General features: G+C 36.0%; 1 protein-coding gene across 1 annotated transcript in view; it reads left to right on the top strand.

The window, feature by feature from the left end:
• The window catches only part of NCAPG (non-SMC condensin I complex subunit G), a 43,841-nt gene that overhangs the window by 29,081 nt on the left and 1,437 nt on the right, over positions 1 to 13,323 (top strand). The window contains exons 15-19 of the mRNA XM_002929725.4: positions 8,627 to 8,808; positions 9,074 to 9,248; positions 11,065 to 11,226; positions 11,479 to 11,617; positions 12,015 to 12,101. Of these exons, the coding sequence (XP_002929771.2) occupies positions 8,627 to 8,808; positions 9,074 to 9,248; positions 11,065 to 11,226; positions 11,479 to 11,617; positions 12,015 to 12,101 (745 nt within the window). The remainder of the gene's footprint in view (positions 1 to 8,626; positions 8,809 to 9,073; positions 9,249 to 11,064; positions 11,227 to 11,478; positions 11,618 to 12,014; positions 12,102 to 13,323) is intronic.

Raw genomic sequence — 13,323 nt, 5'->3', positions numbered from 1 at the left:
CTCCATATCCTTGCCAACACCTATTGTTTCTTGTGTTATTGATTTTAACCATTCTGACAGATACGATTCTTTTCCCACTGAATTGTTTTGGCACTTTTGTTGAGAATCAGCTGACCCTACTTGTGTGAGTTTATTTCTGTACTCTCAATTATATTACATTATCTGTGTCAGTCCTTATGGCAGTACCAGACTGTTTTAAGTGGTGTAATTTCATAATAGTTTTTGAAGTGGGGAGTTTTAAAAAGTTTTTAAATTGGGAAGTTGAGTTCTCCACTTTGTTCTTTATTTTCTTTCTTTTTTTTTTTTTTTTAAAGATTTTATTTATTTATTCCAACAGAGATAGAGACAGCCAGCGAGAGAGGGAACACAAGCAGGGGGAGTGGGAGAGGAAGAAGCAGGCTCATAGCAGAGGAGCCTGATGTGGGGCTCGATCCCATAATGCCAGGATCACGCCCTGAGCTGAAGGCAGACGCTTAACCGCTGTGCCACCCAGGCGCCCACTTGTTCTTTATTTTCAGTATTGTTTGGCTACTTGGGGTCTTTTGAAATTCTGCATGAATTGGAGGATTGGTTTTTCCATTTCTGCAAAAAAGTCCATTAGAATTTTGATAGGGGTTGCATTTGAATGTGTAGATCACACTGAGTAATAGTATTGGCATCTTAATAATGTTAGACCTTCCAATCCATAAACTTGGATGCCTTTCCATTTATTTAGGTCATCTTTAATTTCTTTCAAGAGTGTTTTGTAGTTTTCAGGGTATAAATATTTTATTTTCTTGGTTAAATTTATTCTTATGTATTTGGATGCTATTGTAAATAGAATTGTTTTCTTAATTTCCTTTTTGGGTGGTTGGTTCACTGATTTTGTATAGAAACTCAACTGGGTTTTCTGTGTGTTTATTTGATTTGATATTCAACCTTGCTGCATTCACTTATTAATTCTTGTAATTTTTGTGTGTGAAGTTTTGGTATTTTCTCTAGTTCTTCCAGAATTATGTTGAGTAAAAGTAGTCAAAGTGGATATCTTTGTCTTGTTCCTGATCTTAGGGGAAGAGCTCTTAGTTTTTTATTGACTATGATGTTAGCTCTGGGTTTTTCATATATGGCCTTTAGTATGTTGAGGTATATTCCCTCTAAACCTACTTTGTTGAAGGTTTTTATTATAAATGGATGTTGTACTTGTCATATGCTTTTTCTACATCTATTGAAATGATCATATGGTTTTTATCCTTTGTCTTATTGATGTGATGTATCACATTGATTTGCAAATATTGAACCACCCTTGCAACCCAGGAATAAATAAATCCTACTATAGAGAAAACCCTAAAGACTCCACCAAAACATTACTAGAACTGATAAATAAATAAAATCATGGTGAATGATTTTTTTTTAATATTTAGAAATAAAAAAAAATTAATGTACTGTTTCTGTTTGCTAATATTTTGTTGAGGAATTTTGCATCTAATTCATTAGATATATTGGGGTGTAGTTCTCTTATTTTGTAATGTCTTTTTGTGGTTTTGGTATCAGGTGATGCTGGCCTCAGAATGAATTTGGAAGCTTTTCTTCCTCTTCTATTTTTTGGAATAGTTTGAGAAAAATAAGTAATAACTTTTCTTTAAATGTTTGGGAAAATTCTCTTGTGAGGCCTAGTAGCAAGTGGCCCTGAACTTCTCTTTGTTGGGAATTTTTTTTTTTTGTTATTGACGCAATTTCATTGCTGGTAATTGAACCATTCACATTTTCTATTTATTCCTGATTCAGTTTTGGGAGGTTACATATGTCTAGGAATTTATCCATTTCTTCTTGGTTGTCCAATTTGTTGGCATATAATGTTTCATAACATTTGCTTATAATCTTTTGTGTTTCTGTGATGTTGGTTGTTATTTTTCTTCTTTCATTTCTGATTTTGAATCCTCCTTTTCTTTCTTCCTTCCTTCCTTCCTTCCTTCCTTCCTTCCTTCCTTCCTTCCTTCTTTCTTCTTTCTTTTTCCTGATGAATCTTGCTAAAGTTTGTCAATTTTGTTGGTCTTTTCAAAGAACAAATTCCTGGCTTCATTTATCTGTTCTGTTAGTTTTTTTGGTTTTTATTTCATTTATTTTTGCTCTGATTTTTGTTATTTTCTTCCTTCTACTGGTCTTGGGTTTTGTTTATTCTTCTTTTTCTAGCACCTTTATGTGTAAGTTCAGGTTGTTTGAGATTTTCCTTCCTTCTTGAGGTAGGCCTGTATTGTGATAAACTTCCCTCTTAGAAGAGCTTTTGGTGCATGCCAAAGATTTTTCTCCTTTTCATGTCACTCCATTTTACTTTTTGATACGTTTGATTTCTTGGTTGCCTCCTTAATTGTTCAGTAGTATATTATTTAGCCTCGATGTATTTGTGTTCTTTCCAGATTTTTTCTTGTGGTTGATTTCTAGTTTCATAGTGTTGTGGTTGGAAAAGATGCATGGTATAATTTCAGTCCTTTTATTGAGATTTGTTTTGTTAGCTAACATGTGATCTATTCTTGAGAATGTTCCATATGCTCTTGAAAACAATGTATACTCTGCTGTCTTGGGATGGAATGTTCTGAATATATCTATTAGATCCATCTCATTTAATGCATCATTGAAAGTCATTGTTTCCTTGTTTATTTTCTATTTGGATGACATATCCATTTCTGTAAGTGGGGTGTTGAAGTCCCCTACTATAATTTGCGGGAATAAATATTTACAGTTGTTATATCTTCTTGTTGGATTGTTCCCTTTTGATTATGTATTGTCGTTTGTCTCTAGTTACAGACTTTGTTTTAAAGTCTGTTTTGTCTGATATGTTTCTATCCCAGCTTTCTTTTCACTTCCATTTGCAGATAAGTGTTTTTCTATCCCTCACTTTCAATTTGCATGTGTCTTTAGGTCTGAAAAGAGTCTCTTGTAGGCAGCATTTTTTTAAAAAATCCATTCTGTCACTATATGTCTTTTGACTGGAGCATTTAGTCCATTTACATTCAAAGTAATTATTGATAGGTATGTTCTTCTGTATGCTCTTCTATTACTTGTTTTGTGATTGTTTTTGTAGTTCTTCTCTGTTCCTTTCTTGGTATCTTCATTCATGGTTTGCTGGCTTTCTTTAGTGATATACATGGATTCCTTTCTCTACTCTTTGTTTGTCTATTACCGATATTTGATTTGTGGTTACCATCAGGTTTACATATAACCAGCTATATATGGATATAGCAGTTTATATTGTTGATGGTTGCTTAAGCTTGAACCATTTTAAAAGAACTAAATTTCTGCTCCTCTCTCCCCACATTTTAGATACTTGGTGTTATACTTTTCTTTTCCTTTTGTGAATTCCTTGACTGATTTTTATAGGTATACTTAATTTTACTCCTTTTGTGCTTCCTAGTTTTCTTACTCCTGCTTATGATGTTTCTTTTCCACTAAAAGAATCCCCTGTAACATTTCTCATAAGGCTGGTTTATGATGATGAATTCCTTTAATTTCTGTTTTTCTGAAAAACTTTTGTCTCTCCTTCTATTGTGAATGATAGTCTTGCTGGGTAGAATATTCTTGGTTGCAGGTTTTTTCTTTCAGCACTTTGAATATATCATGCCACTCCTTTCTGAGCTGCAAAATTTCTGCTGAAAAAGCAGCTGATATTCTTATGGGGTGCTCTTGTATGTAACCGTCTTCTTTTTCTGCTTTTAAAATTATCTCTTTATCACTACTTTTTGCCAATTTTTAAAAGATTTTATTTATTTATTTATTTTATTATTTTATTTATTTTAGAGAGCATGTGAGTGGGGGAGGGGCAGAGGGAGAGGCAGAGAATCTCAAGCAGACTCCACGCTAAGTACGGAGCCCAATGCAGGGCTTGAATCCATGACCCTGAGATCATGACTTGAGCTAAAAGCCAAGAGCTGGGCACTCAGCTGACTGAGCCACCCAGGCGCCCCAGTACTTTGCCAATTTAGTTACTGTGTTTTGGTGTGGACCTCCTTGGGTTGATTTTGCTGGGGGCTCTCTGTGCCTCCTGGGTCTGGATTTCTGTTTCCTTCTCCATTTCTGGACAGTTTTCAGCTGTTATTTCTTCAAATGAATTTTCTTTCCTCTTTTCTCTCTCTTCTCCTTCTGGGATCCCTATAATGCAAATGTTATTATGCTTGATGGTGTCGCTGAGTTCCCTTAATCTATTCTCATTTTTTATTATTTTTTCTTTTGTTTGGCTTGATTGCTTTCCATTACTCTGTCCTCCAGTTCACTGATCTGTTCTGCTTCCTCCAATCTACTGTTTATTCTCTTTTGTGTATTTTTAATTTCAGTTACTGAGTTTTTCGTTTCTGATTGGTTCTTTATTTTTTCTATCCGTTTGTTGTGGGTCTCATTGAGATCCTCCACTCTTTTCTCAAGTCCAGTCAGTATCTTAGTGACCATTACTTTAAATTATCTATCAGGCATATTACTTATCTCCTTTTCATTTAGCTCTCTTGCTTGTGATTTTGTCTTGTTCTTTTATTTGGGACATATTCCTCTGTTTCATTTTGTCTAACTTTGTGTCTGTTTCTCTGTTTTAGGAATGTCAGCTTTATCTTCTGCTCTTGAAAGTAGTGGCCATATGAAGAAGAGTTCGTATAGTGTCCTGCAGTACAGTGTCCCCTGTTCACCAGAACCTGGTGCTTCAGGGGTATCTCCTATGTGTGTTACACACCCTTCTGTTGTGGCTGAGCCACATTTGCCTTCAATCCAGTCATCTGTAATGGTTCCCTTTGCTTGTTGGCAAGTGTTAGTCCCTGTATTTTTAGTGGGCCGGTCTGGGGCCGCTTTAGGTTTGATTAGGTCAGACAGGGTGTTTGTCAGACATGTAGTCGCAGTGAACTGAAAGGTATTGTCCCCTGGGAAGCTTTCATTGGTAGGCAGGGTAGGCAGTCAGATTAGATGTCTGCCTTCACTCCACTGCTTTAGCTGCTTTGGAGACTTCCTGCTGTGGGTGGGTTGGAGGGAGCAGGTCTGGAGAATTCAGGAGTGGGGTGTGCTGTTAGCAAGGTAGGTGGGAAGTGTTCGTTTGCTGGTTCCTTCAAGTGTTGGGTTTCTGAGCTGGGGGCCAGAGGAGGGAAATGGCACCTGTCCGTTCTTTTGTTCTTGGAGAAGTCTCCTAAAGATCCCTGTCCCTCTAGCACACATTCTGAGATTAGCAAATAAATCTCCCTATATACTCCAGGCCTTTTTCAAACTACTGCTTCTCTGCTTACTTCTATGCTTAGTATCTTAGTGGGGTTGTTTGTTATGCTGTCTTCTTAAGGGCAGGGACTGAATTTCCTATCTCCATTTGTCTCTTCCAGAGCCCAGTTGGCTGATTTTTTAAAAGTTCCAGGTGTTAAGCCCTACTGATTATAAGAACTCACAGTGTTAAGCCTCTCTGGTTTTCAAAGCCATATGTTATGGGGATTCATCTTTCCAGTGCAGGTCTCTGGTTCCTGGGGTCCCTGGGGTGGGGTCTGCTCCTCTTCTCTGTCCAGTGGCTGCTGTGTCCCTCCTGTGGACAGTCCCATGGGTCAGTTTGGTTCCTGACCATGTCTCCACCTTACCTGCTCTTTTCGATGTGGCCTTTTCTCTACATTTAGCTGTGGAGAGTCTGTTCTTCCAGTCTTTGGGTCGTTTTTTGGGTTATTTACACTCATGTGGGTGTTATCTAGGTATATCCTTGGGAGGAAGTGAGCTTAGTATACTCCTACTCCACCACCTTCCTGGAAGTCCAAGATTTTTTTTTTTTTTTTTAACGTAGGCATTTACTGCTATAAATTGCCCTGTGAACACTGCTTATGTTGCACTTCATAAGTTTTGTCTTTTTGTATTTTTCATTTTAGTTCATTTCTAAGTGTTTTCTAAATTTCGTTTTTATGTCTTCTTTGACTCATTGATGTGTAAAAAGTATATTGTTTACAAATATTTGTGAATTTTACAGTCTTCTTCTGGTATTGCTTTCTAGGTATATTTTCTTGTGGTTTGAGAAGATATTTTGAAGTTTTCATTTTTTAAAAATTTATTTTGAGTTGTTTTTGGCTTAACATAGTGTCTATCCGGATGTGAGGCTATTCCATGTGCTCTTGAGAAGAAAGTGTATTCTCTAGTGAGGTAGAGTGGACTACATGTTTGGTGGGTCTGGGTAGTCTATAATATTATTCAAGTCCTTATTGTTGTTTCCTTACTGATCCGCCTGGGTGTTCTGTCCATTATGGAAAGCTCTTCAATTATTACTGTTGAGCTCTTTCTTTCTGTGTCTCTGCCAATGCTTACTTATGTATTTTGAGGCTCTGTTTTATCTATACTTTTGATTATATTTTGATGAATTAACCTTTTTAATATCAGTATTTATTGTTCTATGTCTCTTTTAACAGTTTTTGACTTATCACATTTTGGTTGCAAAATTGTGGTAATCAGTCCTTCCTTATTTGTGATTTAAGTGTCAATAAACTCAACAGTCAAAAGGCAGATGTTGGTTTTTTGAGTTAATATTCAAGTGATATACTCATTTCCTGTTGGAATTACCCAGTGCTGTGGGCTTGCTGACATTGTATTGGTAGAAAATGAACAGTAAAACTGACAAGCGCTTTTTTTTTTTTAATAGTACTCATACCTTAATTGCTTTCTAGCTATACTAGATTCTGTGATTTTGACTTTATTTTTGTCATCACCACTAAACAAAATCTGACTGACTTCACTGCCCTCTGGGTCATAACAAGAATTTTTTTTATATGCTTTAAAGATTTGCAATTCTGTTTCATTTCAAATTCCTGACATTCAGCTTCAGAAGGAGCACTATTGCTCTCAGGAAAGTATGTCACAGTTAAACATCTTAAAAAGATGGGGAGCGTGCGGCCTTTGGAGTTGTTGACTTGTACATTTGTGTTCTGGTTGCATTTGTATGAATCTTCAATAAGGTGTTTACTGTCTCTGGCTTTTTTCCTCCTCTGCAAAATGGGGATAATGATGCCTATTCACTGGATGGTTTTTTAATTAAGTCAACAAATATTTGAAGGCAAATTATGTGCCAGTCACTATATGTTCTTGAGAGGACAGTGCTGAGTGGAACAGAGTTGCTGCCCTCGTGGCTGTGGTGAGTCCTAAATGAGTTAGTGTGTGGAAAGCACATGCTAGTGCCCTAGCACTTACTCATCTTATTGGCCTCTAGATTTTTATTTTTGAGTTTTGGAAAATTTTTTGAAATAGTTTTTGTATTTGTTCATTCCATTGTTTTTACTTATCTCTATTTTAGACTTGTTTTACATTTGTAGATTATAACCTGCAAAGGTAATTTCCCTAAAATCTCATTTTTTTCTTTTTTTCTCCACCATTTCAAAAACCTTAAGTGTTTCCATATCCTGCCTCACTACAGTTGAATTTTTTTGCCTGATTTTCAGGATCTGTGTAATGTGATCACTGAGCAGATTTACTGTTCATCAGCAATTATAAATAATAACTGATCTTTGTTGAGGATTTACTATGTGGATAGCACTTTTTTAAAAAAAGATTTTATTTATTTGAGAGAGAGCAAAAGAGTGGGGGAGGAGCAGAGGGAGAGGGGCATGCAGACTGCCTGCTGAGTTCTGAGCCTGACTCGGGTCTGGATCTCAGGATCCTGAGATCATAACTTGAGCTGAAATCAAGAGTCAGATGCTTAACCGACTGAGCCACCCAGGCACCCCTATATGGATAGCATTGTAAGAGTTTTATTTGTAGTATTTCTTTATCTTTGTAACTAATTTTTATTTTCCTTTTAATTTTAATATGAAAAAAGTGGGGTACATGGGGCATCTGGGTGGCTCAGTCAGTTGAGCGTCCAACCTTGATTTTGGCTTAGGTCATGATCTCAGGGTCATGGGATCAAGCCTTTATGTGGGGGTGCTGCTCTTAGGGAGTCTGGTTGAGATTCTCTCCTAGTGCCCCTTTCCCCATTCACATGTGCTCTCTCTCTAAAATAAAATAAAAATAAAATAAATAAAATAAAAATGTAAATCTTTAAAAAAAATTGGGGTACCAAGCTAATATGCACAGGATCATGCAGCTAGGAAGTGTCAGAGGCTTGACTTTAATAATTCAGTCTCAATAACTAGTATTTTTGTACCTGTCTTTTATGCCTATATCTCCATATGAATATCACCATACCTTCTTTTCCATTTTCTTCTCTAAGGTTTGCTTTTGGTTACTCTTTCTAGGAATTCCTTTTTCCACTTGTACACCTTCTATTCCCATTTCCCCTTTATTCGTACACATTGTCACTCCCACCTCTAGAGCTTCTGTTTATAGGTCATCTTTCTCTGATGGCAGGGATCATTACTGGGTGTTTTCTATATCTTATCTCATGAGAAGCATGTAATACATTACTGTTTTGACTTTTGGTTTCACAATATTTAAAAGGCCTTTTGGCTCTTCTAAAAATTTTTAAGGGAATTGAAGTTTTCTTAGCTAGACTAATAATTTGTCATATAACCTTAACCTAAAATCTTTTTATGTGTCTTTAACAAAGTCATAGTATGAGTGATTTTTTTTTATAGTTCATAGAAAAATATTGTAGGACAGGCTACATTGTAAGGCTTAAAAAGGAAATACAAATTTTAAAAAATTTAATGAAAGTCATTTTTATTAGGTGTCTGAACTCAGGACAGGAGCTGCAGAAGGACTAGCCAAGCTGATGTTCTCAGGGCTCTTGGTCAGCAGCAGGATCCTTTCTCGTCTTATCTTGTTATGGTACAATCCTGTGACTGAAGAGGATGTTCGACTTCGACATTGCCTAGGCGTGTTCTTCCCCATGTTTGCTTATGCGAGCAGGTATTTAGTTATATTGACAAATCAGAATCCGGCTTGAAGTTAAGTTCAGGCTCCCCATGAGTCATATCTACAAATATAATTTTGTTATTGTTCTTTTTTTTCAATGGTTAGTAATGAAAACTTACCTAGATTTTATTTATCTGAATTATTTGTCTCTTTCCTAGATGAAAGTATACTGTACCTTGATGGGGTGAATTTTACATGTTTTTATGAGAATCATATGCCTTTTCTTTGCTCACATACTTTTCAAATTGTTTTTCAATAGGACTAATCAGGAATGTTTTGAAGAAGCCTTTCTTCCAACTCTGCAAACGCTGGGCAGTGCTCCTTCATCTTCTCCTTTAGCTGAAGTAGATATCACTAATGTTGCTGAGTTACTTGTGGATTTGACAAGACCAAGTGGATTAAATCCTAAGGCCAAGAACTCACAAGACTATCAGGTGGGTGAGTATGTTAGCTTATGGATGGTGAGGATGAAAACTGGCATATAGATCACTGTTGTTTTTGATAGAATAATCCTTTCCATAGGGTCTTAGAAGTAGAGACAGACCACGGTTTATCTTGAGATTTCTGGTCTATATGGTGGCACATAAAACAAAGGAAGAGAAAGATCTTTTGGGAAATGTGGTGATAATCATATAAAGATAGAAGTAATTTGCTACTGAAATTCAGAACTTGCCAAAATTCATCACTCTCACTACCCCCTCCTGACCTAGTGCTGGCTATTAAATATTCTGAAAAATGTCCTATGTTTATCTAGGACCCATTGAGTCTTCAAATGTTGGCTTATCTGCTATGTTTCTGATACAAGGACGGAGAATTCAAAGAATGAATGTCACCTCAAGTTCATTTTTGTTTTTAATTCAAAGAAGATAAGTTAATCACAAACTGTCCCATAAATTAAACTTAAGCTAGGTTTTGAATCCTTTAATATCATTTAATCAAACTTGTTACCATATTGAAAATTAATGTGTTAATGATTTCAGATGCCAGCTAATTAAGTTGAAAGTATAGCTTTTTAATATTAATTGATATTTAATGTCTGCATACTCCAAGTCGTTATGTTACACATTATTGGAAAGAAGATTACAAAGGATATTAAGACAAAGTATAGTAAGGGTGGGTGATAGAGCTACTAAGTGCTTTAGGACTTAAGAAGAGGCAGGGTTCATGCGGTAGGGGTGATGAGTACAGAATTACTAGTAAAATTCAGTTTGGTCTTACTGGGATTTGGACAGTGGTTTGGGTAGAGAAAAAGACTTTAGGTAAAAGTGATTCAATGTAGCTGGTTGTCCAAGTCATGCAGGGGGACTGTGGAAGAATTATTCTGGCTAAGGAGCCAGAATGGCCCTGTTGAGGGCAGAACATTGAGATAGGGAATTTGGAGTTGGCAGTATTTGCCCTAACGATGTAGGATGTATATTGAAAGGCTTAATGGGATTAGGAAGATCAATTTGGTGGTCAGTATGGTTATATGAGGTGAACCGGTGAGAGGAATAGAGAGAGAATATTAAGAGAGCAGTTGAAAATCTATATAATTAAGAGAGAAAAACTTGTAGAAGAAGGATAACAGCACTAAAAAGTAGGAAGAAAATAGTAGACGGTGACATGAAAAAAAAATACGGGTGTAAAGGACATGAAGAAAGAACTTAGGCAAGGAAGATGGAGTCCAATCAAGATAACTCTAAGGTCCTGAGTTTGGGTTACAGAAGACTTCAGAGAAGCTGTTGACATCTTTTAATTACAGAGTTTTCTCATGATTGACATCCTGGAGGAGTGAGGGAAGTAGGTTGGGGCAGAGGAGGAACTTGAGCTGTCGTGCCGTCTTAAAGCCCCAGCTCATCCCACAGGAAGTTCCAGAACTGGGATAGTCCTTTGAGTTGTCCAGACGGAGACAAGGTTGGGCTGTTGTATCTGCATATCTTTCAGCCTTTGAATGTGGACTAAGAATGTGGTAGGTCCCCCTGTCTTCAGCCTGGATCAGTTCTGCACCTGAGAACTTTTAGCCACCAGAACTCAAGAGTGGCTGGAGGATGGACGCTTCATTCGTGAAGGGGGCAGGTCTGCACCCTGTGCCACAGGATCCTCTATGGGAAGAGGGGAGTTCAGTTTGGAAGGAATATGTTAAATTTAGTTTTAGACATTTTGCATTTGAGATTATGGCAAGATAATTAGTTGGAAACGTGTTAGATGTGTAGGAACTATATTATGATACCATTTCCAGTTTACAAAGCTTTTTTCTCTTGATTTTTCTAGGCCTTATCAGTTCATGACAATTTGGCTATAAAAATTTGCAATGAGATCTTAGCATGTCCGTGTTCACCAGAAATTCGGGTCTATACAAAAGCCTTGGGGTCTTTAGAACTCAGTAGCAATCTTGCTCAAGATCTTTTGGTTCTGTTGGATGAAATTCTGGAGGTAAAGTAGTTTCTAATTACTCTGTGTATAAATTACTGTGTACAAATTTTTTATTAAAACAGAATTTACGTGCTTGTATTAAATTACATATATGTTGGCAAATTGTGTCTGCTCATTTGAAGTACATATTTCCTTCATAAATTTAATAGAATTTTTTAAATGTTTTTAAACAACTTGATATTTATGTATAGCTTTTTTGAAAGATTATGAAAATGCTGCATTAAAAGTTGTCAATGGTGTTTTCTGTTACAGCAAGTAAAAGATAGGACCTGTCTGAGAGCTCTGGAGAAAATCAAGATTCAGTTAGAAAAAGGAAATGAAGAGTATGATGACCAAGCGGTAGCGGCACAGCACGCCGACAGCACTGTGACGGCTTTTCAGACTCAAGATGGTAATAACACGCTAACCGGAGTGTTTGTAAGATTCTGTCCTTTTCATCTTAAAGCGGCACATTTTTTCCTCCTCTAACATGTGGTTGGATTTCAGAAATGAAAGAAAGATGTTTCTAACTAATTCTCTTGGAAAGTGTATTATCGATAAGTGTTTATTCTACTTTCATAGTTTCTTTTATGTGTACATTTTTCACCATATGACCATACATACTGTCTGAGGTTTCTTTTGCTTTCCAGTATTCACATTTTTTGGAACACTGATTTATGATAATTTTAATAGCTGCTAATGGTACTGGTTGTCATTTCTGTTTTATGAAAAGTTGACTTGGAAAGACCATTTAAAATATTTAATGAAGCTTTTTAAAATTTACATTGTTGTATTATTTCCTTTAATAGAAAAAGGTAAAGAAGCTTATAAAACTCCTCTCAGGGATGTAAAAGCAACCCGAGCACCAAAATCCACTCAGCAAAGGACTAACAGAGGTAGTGTATGGATCTTTATAATAAAACTTCCCAATTTTGTTTTCCAATGAAATACTCACTTTGCAAGTTTGTCGATAAAGATTTTTAAATGTCTCAGGTATCCTTTATTTTCAGTTCTTTCAGCTGATACTAGGTTTTGCTTTGTGTCTGAAAGATTCTAATACCAGTGTTGCTCCAAGTGCTTTTGATTAAAAGAGATATGATGCAATGTATCATATTGCAAAGGACTATTTGGGTTAAATTAAGATTTTTCCTCAGATGATCAGTGATGATTTTATATTATCAATTGGTTGTATTCTGTCCTTTATATGACTAAGCACTTTTGAAAACATTTTATCCCTGTAGTACTTGTCTGAGCTTCTGTTTTCCTTTTTCCCATTTTATTTCATAATTTCTCAACGTCATTTATTTCCCAAGGGGTATCCAACAATAGGGGATTTGTTGGAATAAAGTAAATATTGACTATTAGGGGATCACTTGGAAAAAAATCTGAAATTCAACATCTTTTTAATGTTTTATTATTATTACAAAAGCAGTTCATGCTTATTACAGAAGAATCAGAAAATACATGCAAGCAAACTAATATAAAGAACGCTGATCATCCCACCCACAAGCCAACCATTATTTTAATTCTTAAAAAACAATTTTGAGGCCCTTTGCTATGCAGATTTAATTTTTTTCTAAATGGAATCTGGCCATAATATTTTTGTAGCCAATCACTTATTTACATGCTTATTGTTGGGTATTGTTCCAAATTAGTCCCATATTGTTGGATGTTTCCTTGGGGCTAGCTGCATCATAAGCAAATATGTAAGGTTTTGGAGAAAAACAGTACGTCTTACATGAATAAAAAATAGGGTATATGAATTTTAACCAAATGTTCATACTGACCAATTTGGTCAGATTCTTATCATAAATGAGCATCACGGGCTAAACTTTGTCTTTTAACCTTGGAAGTTTCTAGCAAGTAGAATTTTTGCAACCTTCAGCATATTGTTAGAAGGTCTAGTTTTTATACTGAAAAGTGTTTTATAACATATTTGAATTGGCCATGTATACGTTTGAATATTTTATAAGAAGCCATTACCTTACTGATTAAAGTTCTCTCTCTTCCAGGCCTGCTGATGGGCTTACCCCACTTTTCTCCCATTAATTTTCATTAGTTTCTCTGTAGGTCATGTGCTATAGCCATAATAGAAGTACTTCTCTTTACATAGCATGT

Source organism: Ailuropoda melanoleuca, chromosome 11 (genome assembly GCF_002007445.2).
Source record: "Ailuropoda melanoleuca isolate Jingjing chromosome 11, ASM200744v2, whole genome shotgun sequence".
NCBI classification, from domain to species: domain Eukaryota; kingdom Metazoa; phylum Chordata; class Mammalia; order Carnivora; family Ursidae; genus Ailuropoda; species Ailuropoda melanoleuca.
This window is presented reverse-complemented; position numbering and strand designations above follow the sequence as displayed.